Genomic DNA, 22,234 nt, shown 5'->3' on the forward strand with positions numbered 1-22,234 from the left:
TCAGGTGAAGGCTGGAAAAGGGGGCGTGGCCTCCTCGTCTGGCACAGTGAAAGCTCAGAGCAGCTGCTCAGGCTAAGGAGGTGATGAGGTTCAGAGGTGGCTCGCCATCTCCTTCATCATAGAGAATCCAACGCAAACAGCATTTCCTGTCATAGAAACATTGTAGAAAACAGACGTTACTGCATTAAACCAAGAAACACCAGGATTCAGTGACCATAGCAAATATAAAATCTAAACTCTCCAAATACTCCGACGTACATGAATAATACAACACTGTATTACAGCTGTTCTCACAGTGTTCTACCTTTTTACAGCAGTGACATAATTATTTGATCCTCTGCTCAATTTATGAGTTTGCTGACTTCCAAAGAAATAAACAGACTCTGATTTTTATCAAAGTTTCATTTTACTGAAGACAGAAAATCAGCAAAGATCCAGATTAAACTCAGAAACATTGCAAAGTGTGTCAGCAGTGTGTGGTTGTTTCAATGCAGCTCACATCAAATCATCACTGAATGTTTCCTTCTTATTGTTGCAGAGTTGATGCTGAGACATCAGATGAAGACCGAACGAGGATCTTTGTGAGTCTGTTCTGTGCAGCAGCAGAGAGAGAGCAGCAGACAGGAGAGAAGATCCTGGAGCTGTTAGCATCAGTGTGCAGATACAAAAACAGTCCTCTTAAAGAGAAATGGTGTGACTTCCTCCTGGACCTGTACTCTTATGAGACTAAAACAGGTGTGAGTGTCCTTCCATCATTACAGCCAGTTTTCCAGTCAGCTCCTGCAGTCTGGTCCATAGACCTCTCAGAGAGAAAGACCTCCATCCTCCTGGAGCTGCTGAAACTCCAACCAGAGAAGAAACAAGTGGAGCTGACAGGCTGCTCACATGAAGAGAGTGAAGTGAGGAGTTTGCTGCAGTGTCTGCCTTTTATCTCACAGCTCAGGTAAGTCAGATTGTATTCAGAAGCTTAGTGAAGAGTTTTGATGGAGAACATGCGTTCACCACATGCAGTATACACATAGTATATAGTTACTTTACAAAGAAAGCAGAAAACAACTTTTCTATTCATTTAATCTTAAAGTAAAGTTTTTACCGTCTCTTCTTGATTTAAAGAAGCTTCTAAAAGTGGAATTTTGACAAATTTCTAAAATATTTGTGTTTTCTTGTTTTTATGAGGATTAATAAATTAGTTATGTGCTGCAACTGAGATGATATGTTTCCCTCTTTTATGTTATATTTAACATGGAGCGTCATTATGTACAGGAAACATGGACCAGATGGAGTCCATCAGCAGTGTGTGGCTGTTTTAATGCAGCTCACATCAAATCATCACTGAATGTTTCCTTCTTATTGTTGCAGTGTTCATGTTTGGAATCGTCATGAAGCAGTGATGTTCTTTGTGAGTCTGTTCTGTGCAGCAGCAGAGAGAGAGCAGCAGACAGGAGAGAAGATCCTGGAGCTGTTAGCATCAGTGTGCACATATCAGACATTCCCTCTTCATGAGAGACACATGGATGAAGATGATGATGATCTGAAGCAATATCAGAGAGACTTCCTGTTGGATCTGTGCTCCCATGTGAAGGACTGTGAGACTAAAACAGGTCTGAGTGTCCTTCCATCATTACAGCCAGTTTTCCAGTCAGCTCCTGCAGTCTGGTCCATAGACCTCTCAGAGAGAAAGACCTCCATCCTCCTGGAGCTGCTGAAACTCCAACCAGAGAAGAAACAAGTGGAGCTGTTGATATGGCGAGGAGAAGAAGAAGAGAGTGAAGTGAGGAGTTTGCTGCAGTGTCTGCCTTTTATCTCACAGCTCAGGTAAATAACATGCTCTTCACATGAGTCAAATATCTGTAAGAGAAGATGTGCTGTGAAAATAAGTGATGGAAATATTTGGAGCTCCATGAATTGTAAAGTGATGATTTTGTCTTGTGCTGCCTGTTTGTCATCAGCATCATATGTTTGACCTCATCTACATGGATCATGTTATAAATGTATTCAGACTCTGTCATATTTCAGAGGGAAACGTTCTCAGTCCATCCCTGTGTTTCACTGACGTGTTCAGCTGTTTGTTGCTATGAAGTTTCATATTTTCTATAAATATCAGACGACTTTTAATGTTTATCAGCATCTAGAATAAAGACGTTCTCATCAGAAAGGTTAGATTTATATTTGATAGGATCATGTGACTGAGCTCCTGCTGCAGAGTGTTGGAGTGCACACATGCCAGAAACATCCTTTACACCTGAATCCATCATCGCCATGGAAACAGCATGAAAGCAAACTCAACGAGTCCTTCAGTGACGTAACTCAGTAAATGAATGAGTTACATGAAGCTGGACTTTATCTCTGACTTTGTTTTACTGAGCATGATGATGATGATGGTGGTAGCAGCTCTATAGTGAGCAGATGAAGATGTCAGACAGCAGAGAGGTGTGTGATGTGAGCAGCAGGTGAAGCTGCTGTTGTAGATGTTGTTGTTCCCCTCTGTGTGTTTCTGTATTGTTGATGTTTAGTGTTTGACTCTCTAAAGTCAGACAGCGAACAAAATAACAGTTACAGTTCAGAACGCAGTGATTTCACACACAGGCTGAGTGTTTGTGTTGTGAGTCAGTAACTGTCTAAGAACACTGTTCAGCTGCTCTGATGGAAGATGGCTTTAAGATGGACTTTCATTATATACAACATGGAGTCCATCAGCAGTGTGTGGCTGTTTTTATGCAGCTCACATCAAATCATCTCTGAATGTTTCCTTCTTATTGTTCCAGTGTTGTTCCTCTGAGGTCACGTCTCCATGGAGCAGTCAGGATCTTTGTGAGTCTGTTCTGTGCAGCAGCAGAGAGAGAGCAGCAGACAGGAGAGAAGATCCTGGAGCTGTTAGCATCAGTGTGCACATATCAGACATTCCCTCTTCATGAGAGACGCATGGATGAGTATTATCAGATTAACTTCCTGTTGGATCTGTGCTTCCATGTGAAGGACTGTGAGACTAAAACAGGTCTGAGTGTCCTTCCATCATTACAGCCAGTTTTCCAGTCAGCTCCTGCAGTCTGGATCATAGACCTCTCAGAGAGAAAGACCTCCATCCTCCTGGAGCTGCTGAAACTCCAACCAGAGAAGAAACAAGTGGAGCTGAGAGGCTGCTCACATGAAGAGAGTGAAGTGAGGAGTTTGCTGCAGTGTCTGCCTTTTATCTCACAGCTCAGGTAAATAACATGCTCTTCACATGAGTCAAATATCTGTAAGAGAAGATTTGCTGTGAAAATAAGTGATGGAAATATTTTGAGCTCCATGAATTGTAAAGTGATGATTTTGTCTTGTGCTGCCTGTTTGTCATCAGCATCATATGTTTGACCTCATCTACATGGATCATGTTATAAATGTATTCAGACTCTGTCATATTTCAGAGGGAAACGTTCTCAGTCCATCCCTGTGTTTCACTGACGTGTTCAGCTGTTTGTTGCTATGAAGTTTCATATTTTCTATAAATATCAGACGACTTTTAATGTTTATCAGCAACTAGAATAAAGACGTTCTCATCAGAAAGGTTAGATTTATATTTGATAGGATCATGTGACTGAGCTCCTGCTGCAGAGTGTTGGAGTGCACACATGCCAGAAACATCCTTTACACCTGAATCCATCATCGCCATGGAAACAGCATGAAAGCAAACTCAACGAGTCCTTCAGTGACGTAACTCAGTAAATGAAAAAGTTACATGAAGCTGGACTTTATCTCTGACTTTGTTTTACTGAGCATGATGATGATGATGGTGGTAGCAGCTCTATAGTGAGCAGATGAAGATGTCAGACAGCAGAGAGGTGTGTGATGTGAGCAGCAGGTGAAGCTGCTGTTGTAGATGTTGTTGTTCCCCTCTGTGTGTTTCTGTATTGTTGATGTTTAGTGTTTGACTCTCTAAAGTCAGACAGCGAACAAAATAACAGTTACAGTTCAGAACGCAGTGATTTCACACACAGGCTGAGTGTTTGTGTTGTGAGTCAGTAACTGTCTAAGAACACTGTTCAGCTGCTCTGATGGAAGATGGCTTTAAGATGGACTTTCATTATATACAAGATGGAGTCCATCAGCAGTGTGTGGCTGTTTTTATGCAGCTCACATCAAATCATCTCTGAATGTTTCCTTCTTATTGTTCCAGTGTTGTTCCTCTGAGGTCACGTCTCCATGAAGCAGTCAGGATCTTTGTGAGTCTGTTCTGTGCAGCAGCAGAGAGAGAGCAGCAGACAGGAGAGAAGATCCTGGAGCTGTTAGCATCAGTGTGCACATATCAGACATCCCCTCTTCATGAGAGACACATGGACAATCATTATCAGAGTGACTTCCTGTTGGATCTGTACTCCCATGTGAAGGACTGTGAGACTAAAACAGGTCTGAGTGTCCTTCCATCATTACAGCCAGTTTTCCAGTCAGCTCCTGCAGTCTGGATCATAGACCTCTCAGAGAGAAAGACCTCCATCCTCCTGGAGCTGCTGAAACTCCAACCAGAGAAGAAACAAGTGAAGCTGAGAGGCTGCTCACATGAAGAGAGTGAAGTGAGGAGTTTGCTGCAGTGTCTGCCTTTTATCTCACAGCTCAGGTAAGTCAGATTGTATTCAGAAGCTTAGTGAAGAGTTTTGATGGAGAACATGCGTTCACCACATGCAGTATACACATAGTATATAGTTACTTTACAAAGAAAGCAGAAAACAACTTTTCTATTCATTTAATCTTAAAGTAAAGTTTTTACCGTCTCTTCTTGATTTAAAGAAGCTTCTAAAAGTGGAATTTTGACAAATTTCTAAAATATTTGTGTTTTCTTGTTTTTATGAGGATTAATAAATTAGTTATGTGCTGCAACTGAGATGATATGTTTCCCTCGTTTATGTTATATTTAACATGGAGCGTCATTATGTACAGGAAACATGGACCAGATGGAGTCCATCAGCAGTGTGTGGCTGTTTTTATGCAGCTCACATCAAATCATCACTGAATGTTTCCTTCTTATTGTTGCAGAGTTGATGCTGAGACATCAGATGAAGACCGAACGAGGATCTTTGTGAGTCTGTTCTGTGCAGCAGCAGAGAGAGAGCAGCAGACAGCAGAGAAGATCCTGGAGCCGTTAGCATCAGTGTGCACATACAAAAACAGTCCTCTTAAAGAGAAATGGTGTGACTTCCTCCTGGACCTGTACTCTTATGAGACTAAAACAGGTCTGAGTGTCCTTCCATCATTACAGTCAGTTTTCCAGTCAGCTCCTGCAGTCTGGTCCATAGACCTCTCAGAGAGAAAGACCTCCATCCTCCTGGAGCTGCTGAAACTCCAACCAGAGAAGAAACAAGTGGAGCTGAGAGGCTGCTCACATGAAGAGAGTGAAGTGAGGAGTTTGCTGCAGTGTCTGCCTTTTATCTCACAGCTCAGGTACATGAATTCTTCTTTACATGATTAATTCTTCAGAAGACGAGATGCTCCCTGAAGTCAGCAGTGGAAACATTTTTCAGTATATGCATTTTAATATAATTGTATAATTGTACAGACGGCTGAAGAGTGAAGCAGCTTGATCATAAGCAGGCTTTCTTTGTGTGAGCTGGCTTGATGAAAGCTAAACCTGCAGTCAGAGATGACAGCTGTGACAATGTGGGGGAAACTTTGTGTTCACTCAGCTTCAGTCTCTGTCCACACTCACATAAAAGGGGCCTTGATTTGCTATTTCTCTCTTCTTCCACACTAAATGGACCAATCGAATGCTGCTTTCATCAGTCACAAACATGAGCACATGAATGGATGATAAACATCTGTGAAGAAGTGAATGAATAGATGTGTTTGAGCGCTCTGTGCTGCACATTAGAGCTGTAAGAAATATTTGTAAAAATTATTATTGAAAAACTATTTTAATAGTAAGGCAATATGAGCAGTGTTACAGGCACAGCCCTAAAGACGGGAGCCTCATGGGCAGTGTGGTCCGTGCAATTCTGCAGATTTACTTTCTTTTTTTTAACAGCGCATTGTGTTGTGCATCCTGATTTGTTGCAGACCATTATCAATCAACCTTGAGCCGTGTCTCCTGTCCAGTACAGAACGAGTTCAGCTTGTCAAATTTACATAAATCCTCGAGCAGCAGTGCTGTTTGTTTGTAGGTTTTCTCCCCCACAAACACAACAATGTCGACGAAACCTTTTGCACCGTCAGAGGCTCCTGTGGTAGCTCCCAAAAGGCTGAGGAAGACGCTAACTATGGCACCAAAAGTTTGACTTCTGCACATGCTAAAGGAAGCTAGAAGTTACCGCATTCTTCAGATTATAAGACGCATTAAGCAAAGCCAAACAGTCAGAGGAGTCAAACTTGACTCATTCTTCTTGCTTCGTCTACTTCTGTACCATTGATTCATTAATGTTGAACTCTCTGCAGCTGTTCCCATGTTCTGAAAACAGGGTTTGATCTTTGGTTTCTTCTATAATACTGGACTTATTTTTCTAACAAGGTTTGAACTTTGTGTTTAAACAAGCCAGAGAAGAGTGAAAATGTTCATACCTGTCTGAGGAAAGTGTACAGCTTGTAGTGAGGTTATTTACAGCCTTCAAACATCTATAATAACTTTAAAAAATGAAGCTGACTACTGTACAGATTTCACCTATCGCGGGATTTTTTAGAACCTAACTGCCGCAATAAACGAGGGTCCGCTTTAAACATAAAATAATGAGGCCTCTGCCTTTAAATGTGGGGACAGTAACTGTGTGTGTAAGTGTGTAAAAACTGCACATAGTAAGACGTGAAAAAAGACGCACAAGTTTTGACGCTGCGTGATGAACCCCGTATTCCTCGTCCACGTAAATGCAAAGAAGGAGTTTAAAAAATCTCAGTTTTAGATTATTCAAAATGCCGTTTACGTGTGAACGAAAGGCCCAAACACATAGAAAAAGCTGTACAGGTGTGGACAGAGCTTAAGACGTAGAAGATTATTTTATTGCTACCAGTAAATGATTGCATTTTTACTCTTATTTGTTTCATTGTTCACTAAAGGTTTTAGGTTTGAAATAAATTTTAAGTCGAGTTGGTTTTGGTCTGGTGAGTAACCTTCAGTAATAGTAATAAATTACACAGCAATGAGACATTAATGTAGTTGTAAAATCTTGATAATATATTAAGTAATCCATAGTATTCAGAATACGTTACAAAATACCTTTTGGGGCACGTAATCTGTAATCTGTAGTGGAATACATTTGAAAACTTACCTTCCCAACACTGACTGTTTCATTATATACAGGACACACATGGACAACTGCATCAGCAGTGTGTGGCTGTTTTTATGCAGCTCACATCAAATCATCACTGAATGTTTCCTTCTTATTGTTCCAGTGTTGCATATGATGGGTGTTCAGATCCTGATGAAGCAGTCAGGATCTTTGTGAGTCTGTTCTGTGCAGCAGCAGAGAGAGAGCAGCAGACAGGAGAGAAGATCCTGGAGCCGTTAGCATCAGTGTGCACATATCAGACATTCCCTCTTCATGAGAGACACATGGATGAGTATTATCAGATTAACTTCCTGTTGGATCTGTACTCCCATGTGAAGGACTGTGAGACTAAAACAGGTGTGAGTGTCCTTCCATCATTACAGTCAGTTTTCCAGTCAGCTCCTGCAGTCTGGTCCATAGACCTCTCAGAGAGAAAGACCTCCATCCTCCTGGAGCTGCTGAAACTCCAACCAGAGAAGAAACAAGTGGAGCTGAGAGGCTGCTCACATGAAGAGAGTGAAGTGAGGAGTTTGCTGCAGTGTCTGCCTTTTATCTCACAGCTCAGGTAAATAACATGCTCTTCACATGAGTCAAATATCTGTAAGAGAAGATTTGCTGTGAAAATAAGTGATGGAAATATTTGGAGCTCCATGAATTGTAAAGTGATGATTTTGTCTTGTGCTGCCTGTTTGTCATCAGCATCATATGTTTGACTTCATCTACATGGATCATGTTATAAATGTATTCAGACTCTGTCATATTTCAGAGGGAAACGTTCTCAGTCCATCCCTGTGTTTCACTGACGTGTTCAGCTGTTTGTTGCTATGAAGTTTCATATTTTCTATAAATATCAGACGACTTTTAATGTTTATCAGCAACTAGAATAAAGACGTTCTCATCAGAAAGGTTAGATTTATATTTGATAGGATCATGTGACTGAGCTCCTGCTGCAGAGAGTTGGAGTGCACACATGCCAGAAACATCCTTTACACCTGAATCCATCATCGCCATGGAAACAGCATGAAAGCAAACTCAACGAGTCCTTCAGTGACGTAACTCAGTAAATGAATGAGTTACATGAAGCTGGACTTTATCTCTGACTTTGTTTTACTGAGCATGATGATGATGATGGTGGTAGCAGCTCTATAGTGAGCAGATGAAGATGTCAGACAGCAGAGAGGTGTGTGATGTGAGCAGCAGGTGAAGCTGCTGTTGTAGATGTTGTTGTTCCCCTCTGTGTGTTTCTGTATTGTTGATGTTTAGTGTTTGACTCTCTAAAGTCAGACAGCGAACAAAATAACAGTTACAGTTCAGAACGCAGTGATTTCACACACAGGCTGAGTGTTTGTGTTGTGAGTCAGTAACTGTCTAAGAACACTGTTCAGCTGCTCTGATGGAAGATGGCTTTAAAATGGACTTTCATTATATACAAGATGGAGTCCATCAGCAGTGTGTGGCTGTTTTTATGCAGCTCACATCAAATCATCTCTAAATGTTTCCTTCTTATTGTTCCAGTGTTGCATATGATGGGTGTTCAGATCCTGATGAAGCAGTGATGTTCTTTGGGAATCTGTTCTGTGCAGCAGCAGAGAGAGAGCAGCAGACAGGAGAGAAGATCCTGGAGCTGTTAGCATCAGTGTGCACATATCAGACATTCCCTCTTCATGAGAGACACATGGATGATGATGATGATCAGATTAACTTCCTGTTGGATCTGTACTCCCATGTGAAGGACTGTGAGACTAAAACAGGTCTGAGTGTCCTTCCATCATTACAGCCAGTTTTCCAGTCAGCTCCTGCAGTCTGGTCCATAGACCTCTCAGAGAGAAAGACCTCCATCCTCCTGGAGCTGCTGAAACTCCAACCAGAGAAGAAACAAGTGGAGCTGTTGATATGGCGAGGAGAAGAAGAAGAGAGTGAAGTGAGGAGTTTGCTGCAGTGTCTGCCTTTTATCTCACAGCTCAGGTAAGTCAGATTGTATTCAGAAGCTTAGTGAAGAGTTTTGATGGAGAACATGCGTTCACCACATGCAGTATACACATAGTATATAGTTACTTTACAAAGAAAGCAGAAAAACAACTTTTCTATTCATTTAATCTTAAAGTAAAGTTTTTACCGTCTCTTCTTGATTTAAAGAAGCTTCTAAAAGTGGAATTTTGACAAATTTCTAAAATATTTGTGTTTTCTTGTTTTTATGAGGATTAATAAATTAGTTATGTGCTGCAACTGAGATGATATGTTTCCCTCGTTTATGTTATATTTAACATGGAGCGTCATTATGTACAGGAAACATGGACCAGATGGAGTCCATCAGCAGTGTGTGGCTGTTTTTATGCAGCTCACATCAAATCATCTCTGAATGTTTCCTTCTTATTGTTCCAGGGTTGATGCTGAGACATTTGACGAAGACAGAAAGATCTTTGTGAGTCTGTTCTGTGCAGCAGCAGAGAGAGAGCAGCAGACAGGAGAGAAGATCCTGGAGCTGTTAGCATCAGTGTGCACATATCAGACATTCCCTCTTCATGAGAGACACATGGACAATCATTATCAGAGTGACTTCCTGCTGGATCTGTGCTCCCATGTGAAGGACTGTGAGACTAAAACAGGTGTGAGTGTCCTTCCATCATTACAGCCAGTTTTCCAGTCAGCTCCTGCAGTCTGGTCCATAGACCTCTCAGAGAGAAAGACCTCCATCCTCCTGGAGCTGCTGAAACTCCAACCAGAGAAGAAACAAGTGGAGCTGTTGTTGTGGGGAGAAGAAGAAGAAGAAGAAGAAGAAGAGAGTGAAGTGAGGAGTTTGCTGCAGTGTCTGCCTTTTATCTCACAGCTCAGGTACATGAATTCTTCTTTACATGATTAATTCTTCAGAAGACGAGATGCTCCCTGAAGTCAGCAGTGGAAACATTTTTCAGTATATGCATTTTAATATAATTGTATAATTGTACAGACGGCTGAAGAGTGAAGCAGCTTGATCATAAGCAGGCTTTCTTTGTGTGAGCTGGCTTGATGAAAGCTAAACCTGCAGTCAGAGATGACAGCTGTGACAATGTGGGGGAAACTTTGTGTTCACTCAGCTTCAGTCTCTGTCCACACTCACATAAAAGGGGCCTTGATTTGCTATTTCTCTCTTCTTCCACACTAAATGGACCAATCGAATGCTGCCTTCATCAGTCACAAACATGAGCACATGAATGGATGATAAACATCTGTGAAGAAGTGAATGAATAGATGTGTTTGAGCGCTCTGTGCTGCACATTAGAGCTGTAAGAAATATTTGTAAAAATTATTATTGAAAAACTATTTTAATAGTAAGGCAATATGAGCAGTGTTACAGGCACAGCCCTAAAGACGGGAGCCTCATGGGCAGTGTGGTCCGTGCAATTCTGCAGATTTACTTTCTTTTTTTTAACAGCGCATTGTGTTGTGCATCCTGATTTGTTGCAGACCATTATCAATCAACCTTGAGCCGTGTCTCCTGTCCAGTACAGAACGAGTTCAGCTTGTCAAATTTACATAAATCCTCGAGCAGCAGTGCTGTTTGTTTGTAGGTTTTCTCCCCCACAAACACAACAATGTCGACGAAACCTTTTGCACCGTCAGAGGCTCCTGTGGTAGCTCCCAAAAGGCTGAGGAAGACGCTAACTATGGCACCAAAAGTTTGACTTCTGCACATGCTAAAGGAAGCTAGAAGTTACCGCATTCTTCAGATTATAAGACGCATTAAGCAAAGCCAAACAGTCAGAGGAGTCAAACTTGACTCATTCTTCTTGCTTCGTCTACTTCTGTACCATTGATTCATTAATGTTGAACTCTCTGCAGCTGTTCCCATGTTCTGAAAACAGGGTTTGATCTTTGGTTTCTTCTATAATACTGGACTTATTTTTCTAACAAGGTTTGAACTTTGTGTTTAAACAAGCCAGAGAAGAGTGAAAATGTTCATACCTGTCTGAGGAAAGTGTACAGCTTGTAGTGAGGTTATTTACAGCCTTCAAACATCTATAATAACTTTAAAAAATGAAGCTGACTACTGTACAGATTTCACCTATCGCGGGATTTTTTAGAACCTAACTGCCGCAATAAACGAGGGTCCGCTTTAAACATAAAATAATGAGGCCTCTGCCTTTAAATGTGGGGACAGTAACTGTGTGTGTAAGTGTGTAAAAACTGCACATAGTAAGACGTGAAAAAAGACGCACAAGTTTTGACGCTGCGTGATGAACCCCGTATTCCTCGTCCACGTAAATGCAAAGAAGGAGTTTAAAAAATCTCAGTTTTAGATTATTCAAAATGCCGTTTACGTGTGAACGAAAGGCCCAAACACATAGAAAAAGCTGTACAGGTGTGGACAGAGCTTAAGACGTAGAAGATTATTTTATTGCTACCAGTAAATGATTGCAGTTTACTCTTATTTGTTTCATTGTTCACTAAAGGTTTTAGGTTTGAAATAAATTTTAAGTCGAGTTGGTTTTGGTCTGGTGAGTAACCTTCAGTAATAGTAATAAATTACACAGCAATGAGACATTAATGTAGTTGTAAAATCTTAATAATATATTAAGTAATCCATAGTATTCAGAATACGTTACAAAATACCTTTTGGGGCATGTAATCTGTAATCTGTAGTGGAATACATTTGAAAACTTACCTTCCCAACACTGGCTGTGAGTCAGTAACAGTCTAAATACTATGCTCAGCTGCTCTGATGGAAGCTGGCTTTAAGATGGACTTTCATTATATACAACATGGAGTCCATCAGCAGTGTGTGGCTGTTTTTATGCAGCTCACATCAAATCATCTCTAAATGTTTCCTTCTTATTGTTGCAGTGTTGATGGGTGCTCAGATCCTGATGAAGCAGTCAGGATCTTTGTGAGTCTGTTCTGTGCAGCAGCAGAGAGAGAGCAGCAGACAGGAGAGAAGATCCTGGAGCCGTTAGCATCAGTGTGCACATATCAGACATTCCCTCTTCATGAGAGATACATGGACAATCATTATCAGAGTGACTTCCTGTTGGATCTGTGCTCCCATGTGAAGGACTGTGAGACTGAAACAGGTCTGAGTGTCCTTCCATCATTACAGCCAGTTTTCCAGTCAGCTCCTGCAGTCTGGTCCATAGACCTCTCAGAGAGAAAGACCTCCATCCTCCTGGAGCTGCTGAAACTCCAACCAGAGAAGAAACAAGTGGAGCTGAGAGGCTGCTCACATGAAGAGAGTGAAGTGAGGAGTTTGCTGCAGTGTCTGCCTTTTATCTCACAGCTCAGGTAAATAAGTGATGATGGTTTCATTTGCAGAACGTTTCCAGCATGTTCTCTGATCCCATCTTCGCTGTGTTCCAGCTGTGATCCAGAGTTCTTCCAGAGTGTGTGCACATCCATGTCTGTAAGATCCAGAGAGGAGGCCCAGCAGCTGGAGTCTCTGCTGCAGCTGCTGGGCTTCCAGCTGCTGCTAACAGGAGCGTTACACAGGAAAAGCTGCTGGTCTGTGGGGAGAGTTCTCAAACTGTGCGGCTCTAAAGTGGATCTCATCCTCACACCCAGCAAGATGTCTGCCAGAGGAGGCGCTCTGCTCTTCAGACACACAACACAACTACACAGTCTGAGGCAGGAAGTGAAACCATGACTCTCTCCTGCTCTTCTAACATCATTTCTATGTGAATCTTTAGTTCTTGGTGTTCATCATTTCTGCTCTTTCGTCTCTTCGTTCTTCAGGCTTTCCATCGACATGTCCTTGCTGCTGTCTCAGTGGGTAAGAAGAGGCAGAGCGGCCCGTCGGCTGGCTGTTGAAGAGCTTTCTCTTGTGCCTAAGAAAGCCCGACCATCACACAGAGTATTGTTGAGGGCCGTCAGTAGTTTGGCTTCCCTGCTGAGATACTGGACAGTCGGACGGTTAGACCTGACTGAGACCTGCATCCCTGCTCAGGGTCTCATTGCACTGCTGCTCCATCATGGTCCTCTGACAGTCAAGTAAATGTCTTTCTGAACATCACAGGACAAATAAAATGTCGATTTTTACTTCAAAGCTTATTTTATATTGATGATCTCTGCAGACTGAGTGAAGAGAGCTTCCAGCAGCTCCTGTCTCTCCTCCATGAAACCCAGGACAAGGACTTGACGTTGTCCTTCTTGAGTAAGGTTGGTGGAGACCTGACCTCCTGCTGCCTGAGCTGGGAGCTGCTTCACTATCTGCTGCAGCAGCCGTCGGCTCCGACCATCACTGTGGACCTGAGGAAGAACCTGTTCTTACAGGAGGAGACCACACGTCTGCTTCCCTTTCTGGACAGGATTGTGTTTACAAGGTGCTGAATGTGGTTTGATCTTTTACACAGTTTCTGCTGATTAATCAGGAGGATTTGAAATGCTGTCTCATCTTTAATCAGCACTTCATGGATCCTTTAAACAAAGTTGGAAATAAACTCTTTGTTTTCAGGCCCAGTCCCAGCTTTGTGATGAGCTCCATCAGAGAGCTCTACAGAGCTCACGACAGTCACGCTGTTCCCAGTTTGCTGAGGTCACTCGGTCATGTGATCAGCCTGAGCTGCAGACAGCTGGACTCAGTGGACTGTGCTGCTCTGATCTTCATCCTCAGACACGGAGACGGAGTCAGACTGAACCTGCTGTGGACCTCCATACCAGCAGGGGGAGTAGAGTCCATCCTGCTCATGCTGGACAGCGTTTCTCGTCTCAGGTCAGATATTAGAGCTCGTTTCTGTGCTGCGCTGTGTGATTGCTGAACAACACACTTTATTGTAACATAATGCTTCAAAAACAAGCTAACATTTTACTGTTAGTGTGGAACAGATTACACGAACAGTTGAACAAGAAACTACAAGGAAAGTTTCAAACAGCAGGCAGAGTGAACATCATTTAAAGGTAGAGCAGTAATAATAACAACAACAGCAACAATAACACATTTTATTAGTGGGTGCCTGTCTAACAACCCAGGGTCACCGTAGCAAACAGAACAGGAAACAGGATCAAACAGTAACTGGTTCATGTTGATGTTTACAGACAGTAAGCTGGTTTGAAGACGGCTTTGAGTTCAGTTTTCCTGGAAAAGAATCCCAGAGCCGCTGATAGTGGTGCTCATAGTGGCGACATGTACGAACAACAATGTGGTGAAGCTTCCTATCTTATATATCATAGTTGGAAAGAGACGATAATTACACTCTGATGACACAAACAACATGTTCTCACTATGGTATGTGTTCTTTAATGATGACCAGATGTTTATTTCACTACTTATCATCGAGGGTTTCATCACAGATGCCCCGCCCCCGACTGTTGTTTAGTCTCAGAGATTCACACACGCTTTTCTTTAGCATTAGCCCGCTGTCATGGCAACAGTGAGAGCCGTTTGTTGTATTTTAATCCAACACAAACTTTACTAAACAACAAAGAAATTCAGACTAATCAAAAGTTTCATTTTTTTTATTTACACCCAAGGGCCGACTTATCGCTGAACACACTGCAGCTTAGCATTAGCCGTCCTGTTTTTAGATGTCACACAATATTCATGAATTATTTACAAAGTTTACAAATGTCAGCTTTGCAATTTCTCATTAATTATACAGATAATTGTTTAAAAATATATTATTGGAAATCATTTCGTTTACAAATGAGGCCCAAACATTTCTGGTGGTCTTCAGTGTTTCCCAAACTGCAGCCTCTGACTTGTTGCTTCTGATTTGTGTGTCTCATTTGTGGTTTTACCAAATGGTATCATCAGCGTTATTGTCATTTTAATCTTAGTGAATTAAAATTGGTCGAATTAACAATTTAATTGTATTAATTATAGTTATTATCAAGTGTTGTCATTACACCTCCTGGGCTACTTTTATCAGCTGCTCGAACAACAAGCTGAAGGCTGCAAATCACAAGTTTGTCTGCAGACACATTTGAACTGGACCCATTAAAATAATCTGCTACATGCTGTGTTTCTGTGGCTTCCTGGACACAAAGGAGACATTTACTCTTCATCACTGCTGACAAATGATGCTTTTAATCTGATAAATGCAGTAAATCATGAACAACGAGTTACCAGATGAACAGAGTCCTTATTCATTTAAAGCTGTTATCTGTTAACATCCACCTGCACAATCAGCCCAAGCAGGGAAACTGGGCTCAGTGTGACTTTGTCTTAATAACATGAGTGCTGTGCATAAATCCAACATCTAATTACAATAATGTATCTGCTGCTAGTTCATAGATGCTGTTCTTAAAATCCTTTAGTTTTAAAGATCAACACATTTTATTGGAGCCAGCAGTTTGTTTGCAGCATCTATCATTTTAGATTTTCTGTCTCCATGCGTTTCTTTCCAGTGTTGACAGGAACCAGCTGCTGAGGTTCATCCACTGCTGTGCTGCCTGTGACGTCCAGCAGGAGGCAGCGTCAGGCCTGCTGAGGACTCTGCAGCACAGCTTGGATCTGTCCTGCTCCTCCTGTGTGGAGCTACCGGAGGAGGATCAGACTGAGCCTCTGAGTCTGACTGCTGATGACTGCAGGGCCGTCTCCACCATCCTGACACAGGGCAGCCGGGACACACAGCTGGACCTGCGAGACTGTGAGGTGGAGGACAGCGTGCTGGACCTGCTGTTTCCTGTCCTCCACAGGGTCCGCCTCAGGTGGGAAAGACCACCGAAGAGTCTGAACCAGAGAGAACCTTGTTCACGCTGGTGTTGATGCATCCTGACAGTTTCTCTGTTTGTCCTGTTTAGAGTCAGTAACACTGTCCTCCTCCAGCTGCTGTCTCTGGTTCCTGTGAACAGTGAGAGGGACGCAGTGAGGCGGGCGGTGTCCCTGTGTACAGCCCTGGGTGGAGAGCTGGATCTCAGTCACAGCACGCTGGATCAGAGGGTCTGCGGGGCTTTGGTCCAGATGCTGGACTCGTGTGAAGGGCTGACAGAGCTGGACCTCAGTCACTGTCAGCTCACTGACCAGCTGCTGCTCCCTCTCATCACACATCTGCACAAAGTCCAAGTCCTAGAGTGAGTGTCACACACTGATCCTCCTGTGGGAGGCACCAACAACCATCAGCCTGTTCACACACACTACAGTAATATAATGTGCAGCGATCAGTTAGAGCCACATGTTGTGTTTGTGTTACAGTCTGAGTCACAATCAGATCACTGATGCTTCGACCGATGTGTTACTGCAGCTGCTCTCCATCAACCCCTCCATCCACTGTGTGCGGTGAGCCAACATGAAGGAGTTTCTTCTCAGACTCTGAGAGGAATCATTCACAGCCTGAGCTCACGTGGATTCATGTTGTTCTGTGTGAGTGACGTCTGCTCTCTGCTTTGGTCTCTTTCTAGACTCTTCAGCAACAACATCGTGCACAGAGCAGCCTTCAAGGAGCACACGCAGTTTGAGATCTGGTGAAGCGCTCGCCATCATCTTTAACATCGTCGTCATGGTCGTCATCATCAGGGAGATGTAGTTTTATGGTCTCAGTAAAAACTCTCACAATTGCATCATACTAATCTGTAATATACAAGAGCAATAATAGAAATAGAAATGAGCACGTCTCATGTTTCTGCTGATTTTTATTTTATGGAGATCTGAAGCCATCTAGTGGTCATCCCAATATTTACACATCAGGTTGTATTATTGTGATTAAAATATTTTCAATTAGTGAAAAAACAAAATGAGGCTGTAACAGTTTTATTGTTCAGTTGTGAGTCGGCTTAGTTTATTTTTGGTACTTTTGCAATAACTGTACTGATTTTTGTGTACTCGCACACAAATGTTGATTCCACGAAATACAAACAGATACTGAAACGTGTAACAGCTGAATTGTTCATTGAACAAATAATGAACAAGTTCTCACAATCATCTCTTTCCAATGGAATGTCATATATCAGTAATAACAAAAAAAAAAGGACCTCACAGCAGAAGCATAATGTGTTGTACATGTATTTTTCATTTATTGTATTTACCAACATCAAGAAGTCACAAGCAAGCAGCACATTAAAGACGTGCAGTGTTTTCAGAAAGAGATTTTTCTTACTACAGATATGTGAAATGTGCTGTTATGGTTTATTACACACAGGCAAATCATTTAAACATTATAGTCCATTGTAAAGAGGTGATTGTGCGAACTTGTTCAATATTTGTTACACCAAAGCATACTTGATGCTTGATGTAAACATAACCATGAAACTAGCCTCATACGATATTTCAATAACCCAGTAAAGTCCAGAAAGATAGAAAGACTGGGTCGAAGACCAAGTGCCATGACACAGAAGGTTAAATCTTTCTACAAAAATCCTCTTACTGCTCTAGAGTCGGTCAGGCAGCTCCTCCTGCTTCATTCTCCTCAGGAAGTCCACTGTGATCTTCAAATGCCTCTCTGCTGCTGCTCCTCTGCTCATCATCCTCCCATTCTGGGTAATCTGGACTCTGAACCTTCTGGATCTTCTTCAGCTCGTTCTTCACAAAAGTGATGATGTTGTCCTCCAGCAGCTGGAACAGAATATTTATGAATGAGCCAATCAGACTGAAATCATGGAGCCAAACATCAGATCCATGTTGGACACACTGACAATCCACCGGTCTACAAAGAGCAGCATGGAGATGATTGTGAACAGAATAGATGTAAAAGTAGTTGTTGTACATGTGCAGACCATAAATATGGAGTCCAGCTGTGTTTGATGCTGCTGGGCAGACTGACCACTGGGAACATCTGAGCTCTGCTGGTCCACTCTGTGGAGGAATAATAAAAAATTAGCTCAATCACAAGGTACGTTTTCTGCTCTGTGTTAGTTCTCAGACAACATAATCGTAATTAAGTGTGTAAAGCTTTAAATTGTGTCCTAGATGTATTAGGCTAGGGGTGGGGAACTCCAGGCAAACAAAGACACAAAACACTAACTTGACTCTAAACAGAAGAAACGAGCAGCTTTTTCTGTTCTGTGCTTATTTATATTTGACACACATGCTTCTCTTTGTGCAAACAGACGTTGCACTATAAGGGTAACCTAGCACACAATGACTGGACAGCACAGCTGATGATGCTGGGAGATCCTATACGCAGCAACACAGGAACACTGAGAACTTTAAACATTGATTATATTGAGATCAGCAGCCGACCCAGTCTAGATAAAGGCGAGCAGCTGGGACCGCTGCTGCACCAAAAACAGGTTTCCAGTGCACAATAATGTTTAATATTTAGTATTTACTGTCATATTCCCATATATCATTGTGATGTTGTTTATTCTATTACTCTTGTTCTCTTCTGCTTGTTTTCCTTTTTCTTTCTCAGCAGGTGATCCAGGTGATCGATATATGCATTTTTTTTCTTTCTTTTTTTTCCCTGCCCATTCTGTTGGTTTTTGTTTTTTGCCCTTCTCCCCCGTCCCTCTTCTCAGCTGTTTCTCTTTCCCTCTTTCTTTCTCCCCTTCTTTCCTCCAGTCAAGTCTGTCCCGTATTCAGTAAGTGAAAATAAAATAAACAATAAAAGGTGAATCAAATGGACCATTACGGCAAGGCTGGGATGGTCAATTTGGTAAAGTAAATCCGTTGGGCATCTTTCTTTGCCTTTAGACAATAATTCTGATGGCAAAAGAGCCAAACGGGACAGGCCAAAAAAAGAAGAAAAAAAGAAAAAAGTACTGCTAGACAACCAGGCTGCTTTAAAGCAGGTGATATTTAGGTTGGAAAATAAAAAACAAGTTGATAATAAACATTTTACAAAATCTTTTGGCAGCTAACATCTGGAAGGTAGCAGTAAAAGTGACACACACACACACACACACACACACAAAGAGACAGACACACTGAGAGTAACAGTACAGACCTGGGGAAGAAACTCACATTCCAGGAATAAAACACTGTGATGTTTCAGAAGCATCTGACAGTAAACATTAGTGTTGTGTGAACTGTGCACTGTGGTCCCGCCGTGCCTTATTCACGCCACATTGGTGCCGAAACCCAGGAGGCGGCATGGCGGGTACTTACCAGAGCCAGGGAAGGGAAGAGCTGGCCGAGATGGTGGCCGAAATAGCGGCCTCTCAGCGGAAGCAGGCGGCGGAGGTGTGTCGCCAACAGGAAGAGCTGCGGAAGGAGAGCGAACACCACCTGGGGAAGATGGCAGAGCTGGCAGTGCTGCTCCAGGCCTGGGCGACCGCGACGCCGCCACCCCCACCGGGGTATACTGACTGTGGGAAAGCGGTGGAGGAGCTGTGTGAGGAACCTCGGCAGCCGGAGGTGGTGGACGAGTCACGCAGGGGTCCGAGCCTGCCGGAGGAGGAGGAACAGCCGAGTGAAGGGCTGCTCCTGCCGGGAGCGGTGGAGGAGGACGAGGCGGGCGAGGGTCTACACCTGCCGGAGGAAGAGGAGCCGCACCACCCAGAGGTGGACGAGGGGCTGTGCCTGCTGGAGGCGGAGGCGCAGTGCGGGGAGCCGCTCCAAACGGGAGTGGCGGAGGCGGTGGTGGAGCAGCTGTGCGAGGAGACTGAGGTCCCTGGTCCAGGGCAGCCTGCACAGCCGGAGTTGGAGGCAGAGGAGCGGGACAGCCCCGCTAAGCCGGGGGTCGGCAGGCTTGCCAGTCCAGCCTCACTGCCACCAGTCGATTCTGCGCGCCTGACGTCTGCCCAGCCGCCTGTGTGCAGGAGCTCACGGCCATGCCTGTGGGGCCGTGTCCGCTTGCTACGCGGCCGACCTCCGGACCAGCTTCGCCGTCGCCGCTGGATGCGCGGGCGGCCACCAGAATGGACGCTCCCCCGTCGCTTGGCCAGGGGCTGGGGGCGCCGATGTTTTGGGCCAAGTCTCGCCCCAGTTTGCGGGGGGGGAGTAGGTTCGGCCAGATTGTTCCCCGGCCTCAATCGGGCGATGGGGGTATGTGGTGGGGCGTGGTCTGCGGTGCCGTGCGGACCCACCTGCACGGCATCCGCAATCACGCCCGCCGTGTTAAAACACGGGGACTCAGGGGTTGGTGTGGTTGTGGTGTGACGTGAATTAAATAAAGATGGCTCTGAACGTTGCTCCGTGGTCCCGCCGTGCCTTATTCACGCCACAGATGTGAAGATTCATGTGCTCGTTTGTGCTGAGGCTTTTTTTTTTACTTTCCTCAAAGCTCTCCTATAGAAGCTCAGTTTGATTGCAGTTGACTGCCGGTAGGGGTTCACTGCCAGTTTTAATGGCTTGCTTTTATGTGGCAGGTTACAGACATTCAGTGAAAAATAAAGGCATTAAAACATGAGTAAAACAGACATTAAAATATACAAGAAATTAAAACAAAATAAAACAAAATAAAAAAAAATATTTAGAGCGACCAAAAGCTGACTAAAGGTGACTCTGGTATCCAGGACCTGTACCTCTCAAGAACCAGAAAACAGGCAGGGAATATCATCACAGACCCCTTTACACCCTGCACACAGACTTTTTGATCTGCTGCCCTCTGGCAGACGGTACAGAAGCCTGCAGACCAGGACCACCCGACATAGGAACAGTTTCTTTCCCCTTGCCATTTCCCTCCTAAACAGTTGAACTGTCACACTGCTCACACTGCTAGACTGCAACTGCACCTTATGTACATTCTGTAGTATTCATTCCTGTCATCCTGTATTTTATGTATATAAGATTTAGATTGGTTATGGTTGGATATGTGTGTATGTATTGTGTTGTTTACATACTGTTGTGATTTACATTGCTGTGCTTGAGAGCCACCATCTACTGGAACCAAATTCTTTGTATGTGTATCAGAATCAGAATCAGAATACTATATTGATCCCTAGGGGGAATTATGTTGGTTACAGTGCTCCAGTACAAACAGTAAAAAAGAAAGACAATGCAAGAAGTAAGAAATAGCATAATATATACATATATATAGAGCTGGGCGATAGAACGAGAACGAGAACGATATGTATTGCGAAATAACTTTTTCTCGATAGAAAAGTTAAACTATTGTGACAGGCCTCATCTCTCTTGTTTCCTGTGTGCAGACTCTCGTGTTTTATTAGTATTATTGACAATTTAGTAATCTGTTTTGTTTGTTCTATTTTGAAACTTAAACGCTTTAGTGGCTGCCTTTTGTGTAGTTTGCAATATTTGCCTTTATTTATCTAAAAAAGTCTCATGTTCCTTAACCCTTTAAGACCTACCATAGAACCAAGTCCGCCAGAGCTTATATTATATTTTTACATGCTGTGGAGCCATTTTTGGGAGCATTTCAAGTTGCTATACATCAATACAACCATTATAGCCCAGATTTTAATAATATGTATTCATTAAGTGCATAGTAATTACATAAATTGCAAAAAAGTGCAATAAACTACAAAAAAATTGAAAATTGTTTTTGATTTTTTAACATATATTTGTAGTTAGAGAAATTTAAGAGGCTTATCCCTCAAAACTGTAAATACAAAAAAGTTGCACAAAATAGTTTCCCACCACAGGAAATTTATTTTGAGTGTCTTCATAGTTTTATTTTTGAAATACACCAATTTTTATACACTGCAGGAAAAACGAAAATAAATATTATACTGCAAATTTGCAAAAAAGCAGCATATGCATCAAAATAAACTATTTCCAGCAGTGCAATATGAGTCCTCAGCATCCCAGAAACGACACAGAAAGTCATAAAGTCAAAGATAACTTTTAAAAAGAGCAGTATAGGCCCTGAGGCCCTGATCGCAAAAAAGACTACATTTCCGCGAAAATGACGTCACTTCCGGTTTCGGGCAGGTAATGGCGGAAATGCAAAAGTTCGCGCTGACGTCTATTCCAACGTAGGAAGTGTTTTGAACAGCTGATCGGACCGGCAAAGCGTGTTTCTGGAATATTATGTTTTTGTTCCTGCAAGCGCTTTTTATGCAGTTTTTGCAAAGCTATATGTGGAAGGAAACCGTGACCTAGGACAAGCTGATGGCATAAGATGTAAGTACAACTCCTCCGGTTTCATATGCAAAAAAAATTTTTGCGCTAGCTTACGTGGTTGCAGAGCTACCGGGATTTAAAAATAGTTACGCATAACAGAGCGTTCCTGCTCCGATCGGCTCTAAAGGGTTAAGTACATCTA

The 22,234-nt window shown here is 42.9% G+C and overlaps 2 protein-coding genes across 2 annotated transcripts in view; both read left to right on the top strand.

Moving 5' to 3' along the window:
• LOC308410012 (uncharacterized protein) overlaps positions 1–17,274 on the top strand; it is a 48,650-nt gene extending 31,376 nt beyond the window's left edge. The window contains exons 11-25 of the mRNA XM_080903064.1: positions 539–943; positions 1,360–1,815; positions 2,766–3,203; positions 4,154–4,383; positions 5,205–5,412; positions 7,348–7,788; positions 9,606–10,055; positions 12,555–12,818; positions 12,927–13,181; positions 13,265–13,513; positions 13,645–13,902; positions 15,537–15,839; positions 15,933–16,202; positions 16,324–16,407; positions 16,530–17,274. Coding sequence (XP_080759190.1) covers positions 539–943; positions 1,360–1,815; positions 2,766–3,203; positions 4,154–4,383; positions 5,205–5,412; positions 7,348–7,788; positions 9,606–10,055; positions 12,555–12,818; positions 12,927–13,181; positions 13,265–13,513; positions 13,645–13,902; positions 15,537–15,839; positions 15,933–16,202; positions 16,324–16,407; positions 16,530–16,596 — 4,378 coding nt within the window. The 3' untranslated portion in view covers positions 16,597–17,274. The remainder of the gene's footprint in view (positions 1–538; positions 944–1,359; positions 1,816–2,765; positions 3,204–4,153; positions 4,384–5,204; positions 5,413–7,347; positions 7,789–9,605; positions 10,056–12,554; positions 12,819–12,926; positions 13,182–13,264; positions 13,514–13,644; positions 13,903–15,536; positions 15,840–15,932; positions 16,203–16,323; positions 16,408–16,529) is intronic.
• Positions 17,275–18,270: 996 nt separating this feature from the next.
• On the top strand, positions 18,271–21,398 carry LOC308396517 (uncharacterized protein). The gene is made up of 2 exons (XM_080881883.1): positions 18,271–18,356; positions 18,482–21,398. The coding sequence occupies exon 2, from the start codon at positions 19,159–19,161 to the stop codon at positions 20,164–20,166; it is 1,008 nt and encodes a 335-aa protein (XP_080738009.1). The 5' UTR covers positions 18,271–18,356; positions 18,482–19,158; the 3' UTR covers positions 20,167–21,398.
• The last annotated feature ends 836 nt before the right edge of the window (positions 21,399–22,234 follow it).

Source organism: Rhamphochromis sp. 'chilingali' (genome assembly GCF_963969265.1).
Source record: "Rhamphochromis sp. 'chilingali' genome assembly, chromosome: 1".
In the NCBI taxonomy this organism is placed as follows: Eukaryota; Metazoa; Chordata; class Actinopteri; order Cichliformes; family Cichlidae; genus Rhamphochromis; species Rhamphochromis sp. 'chilingali'.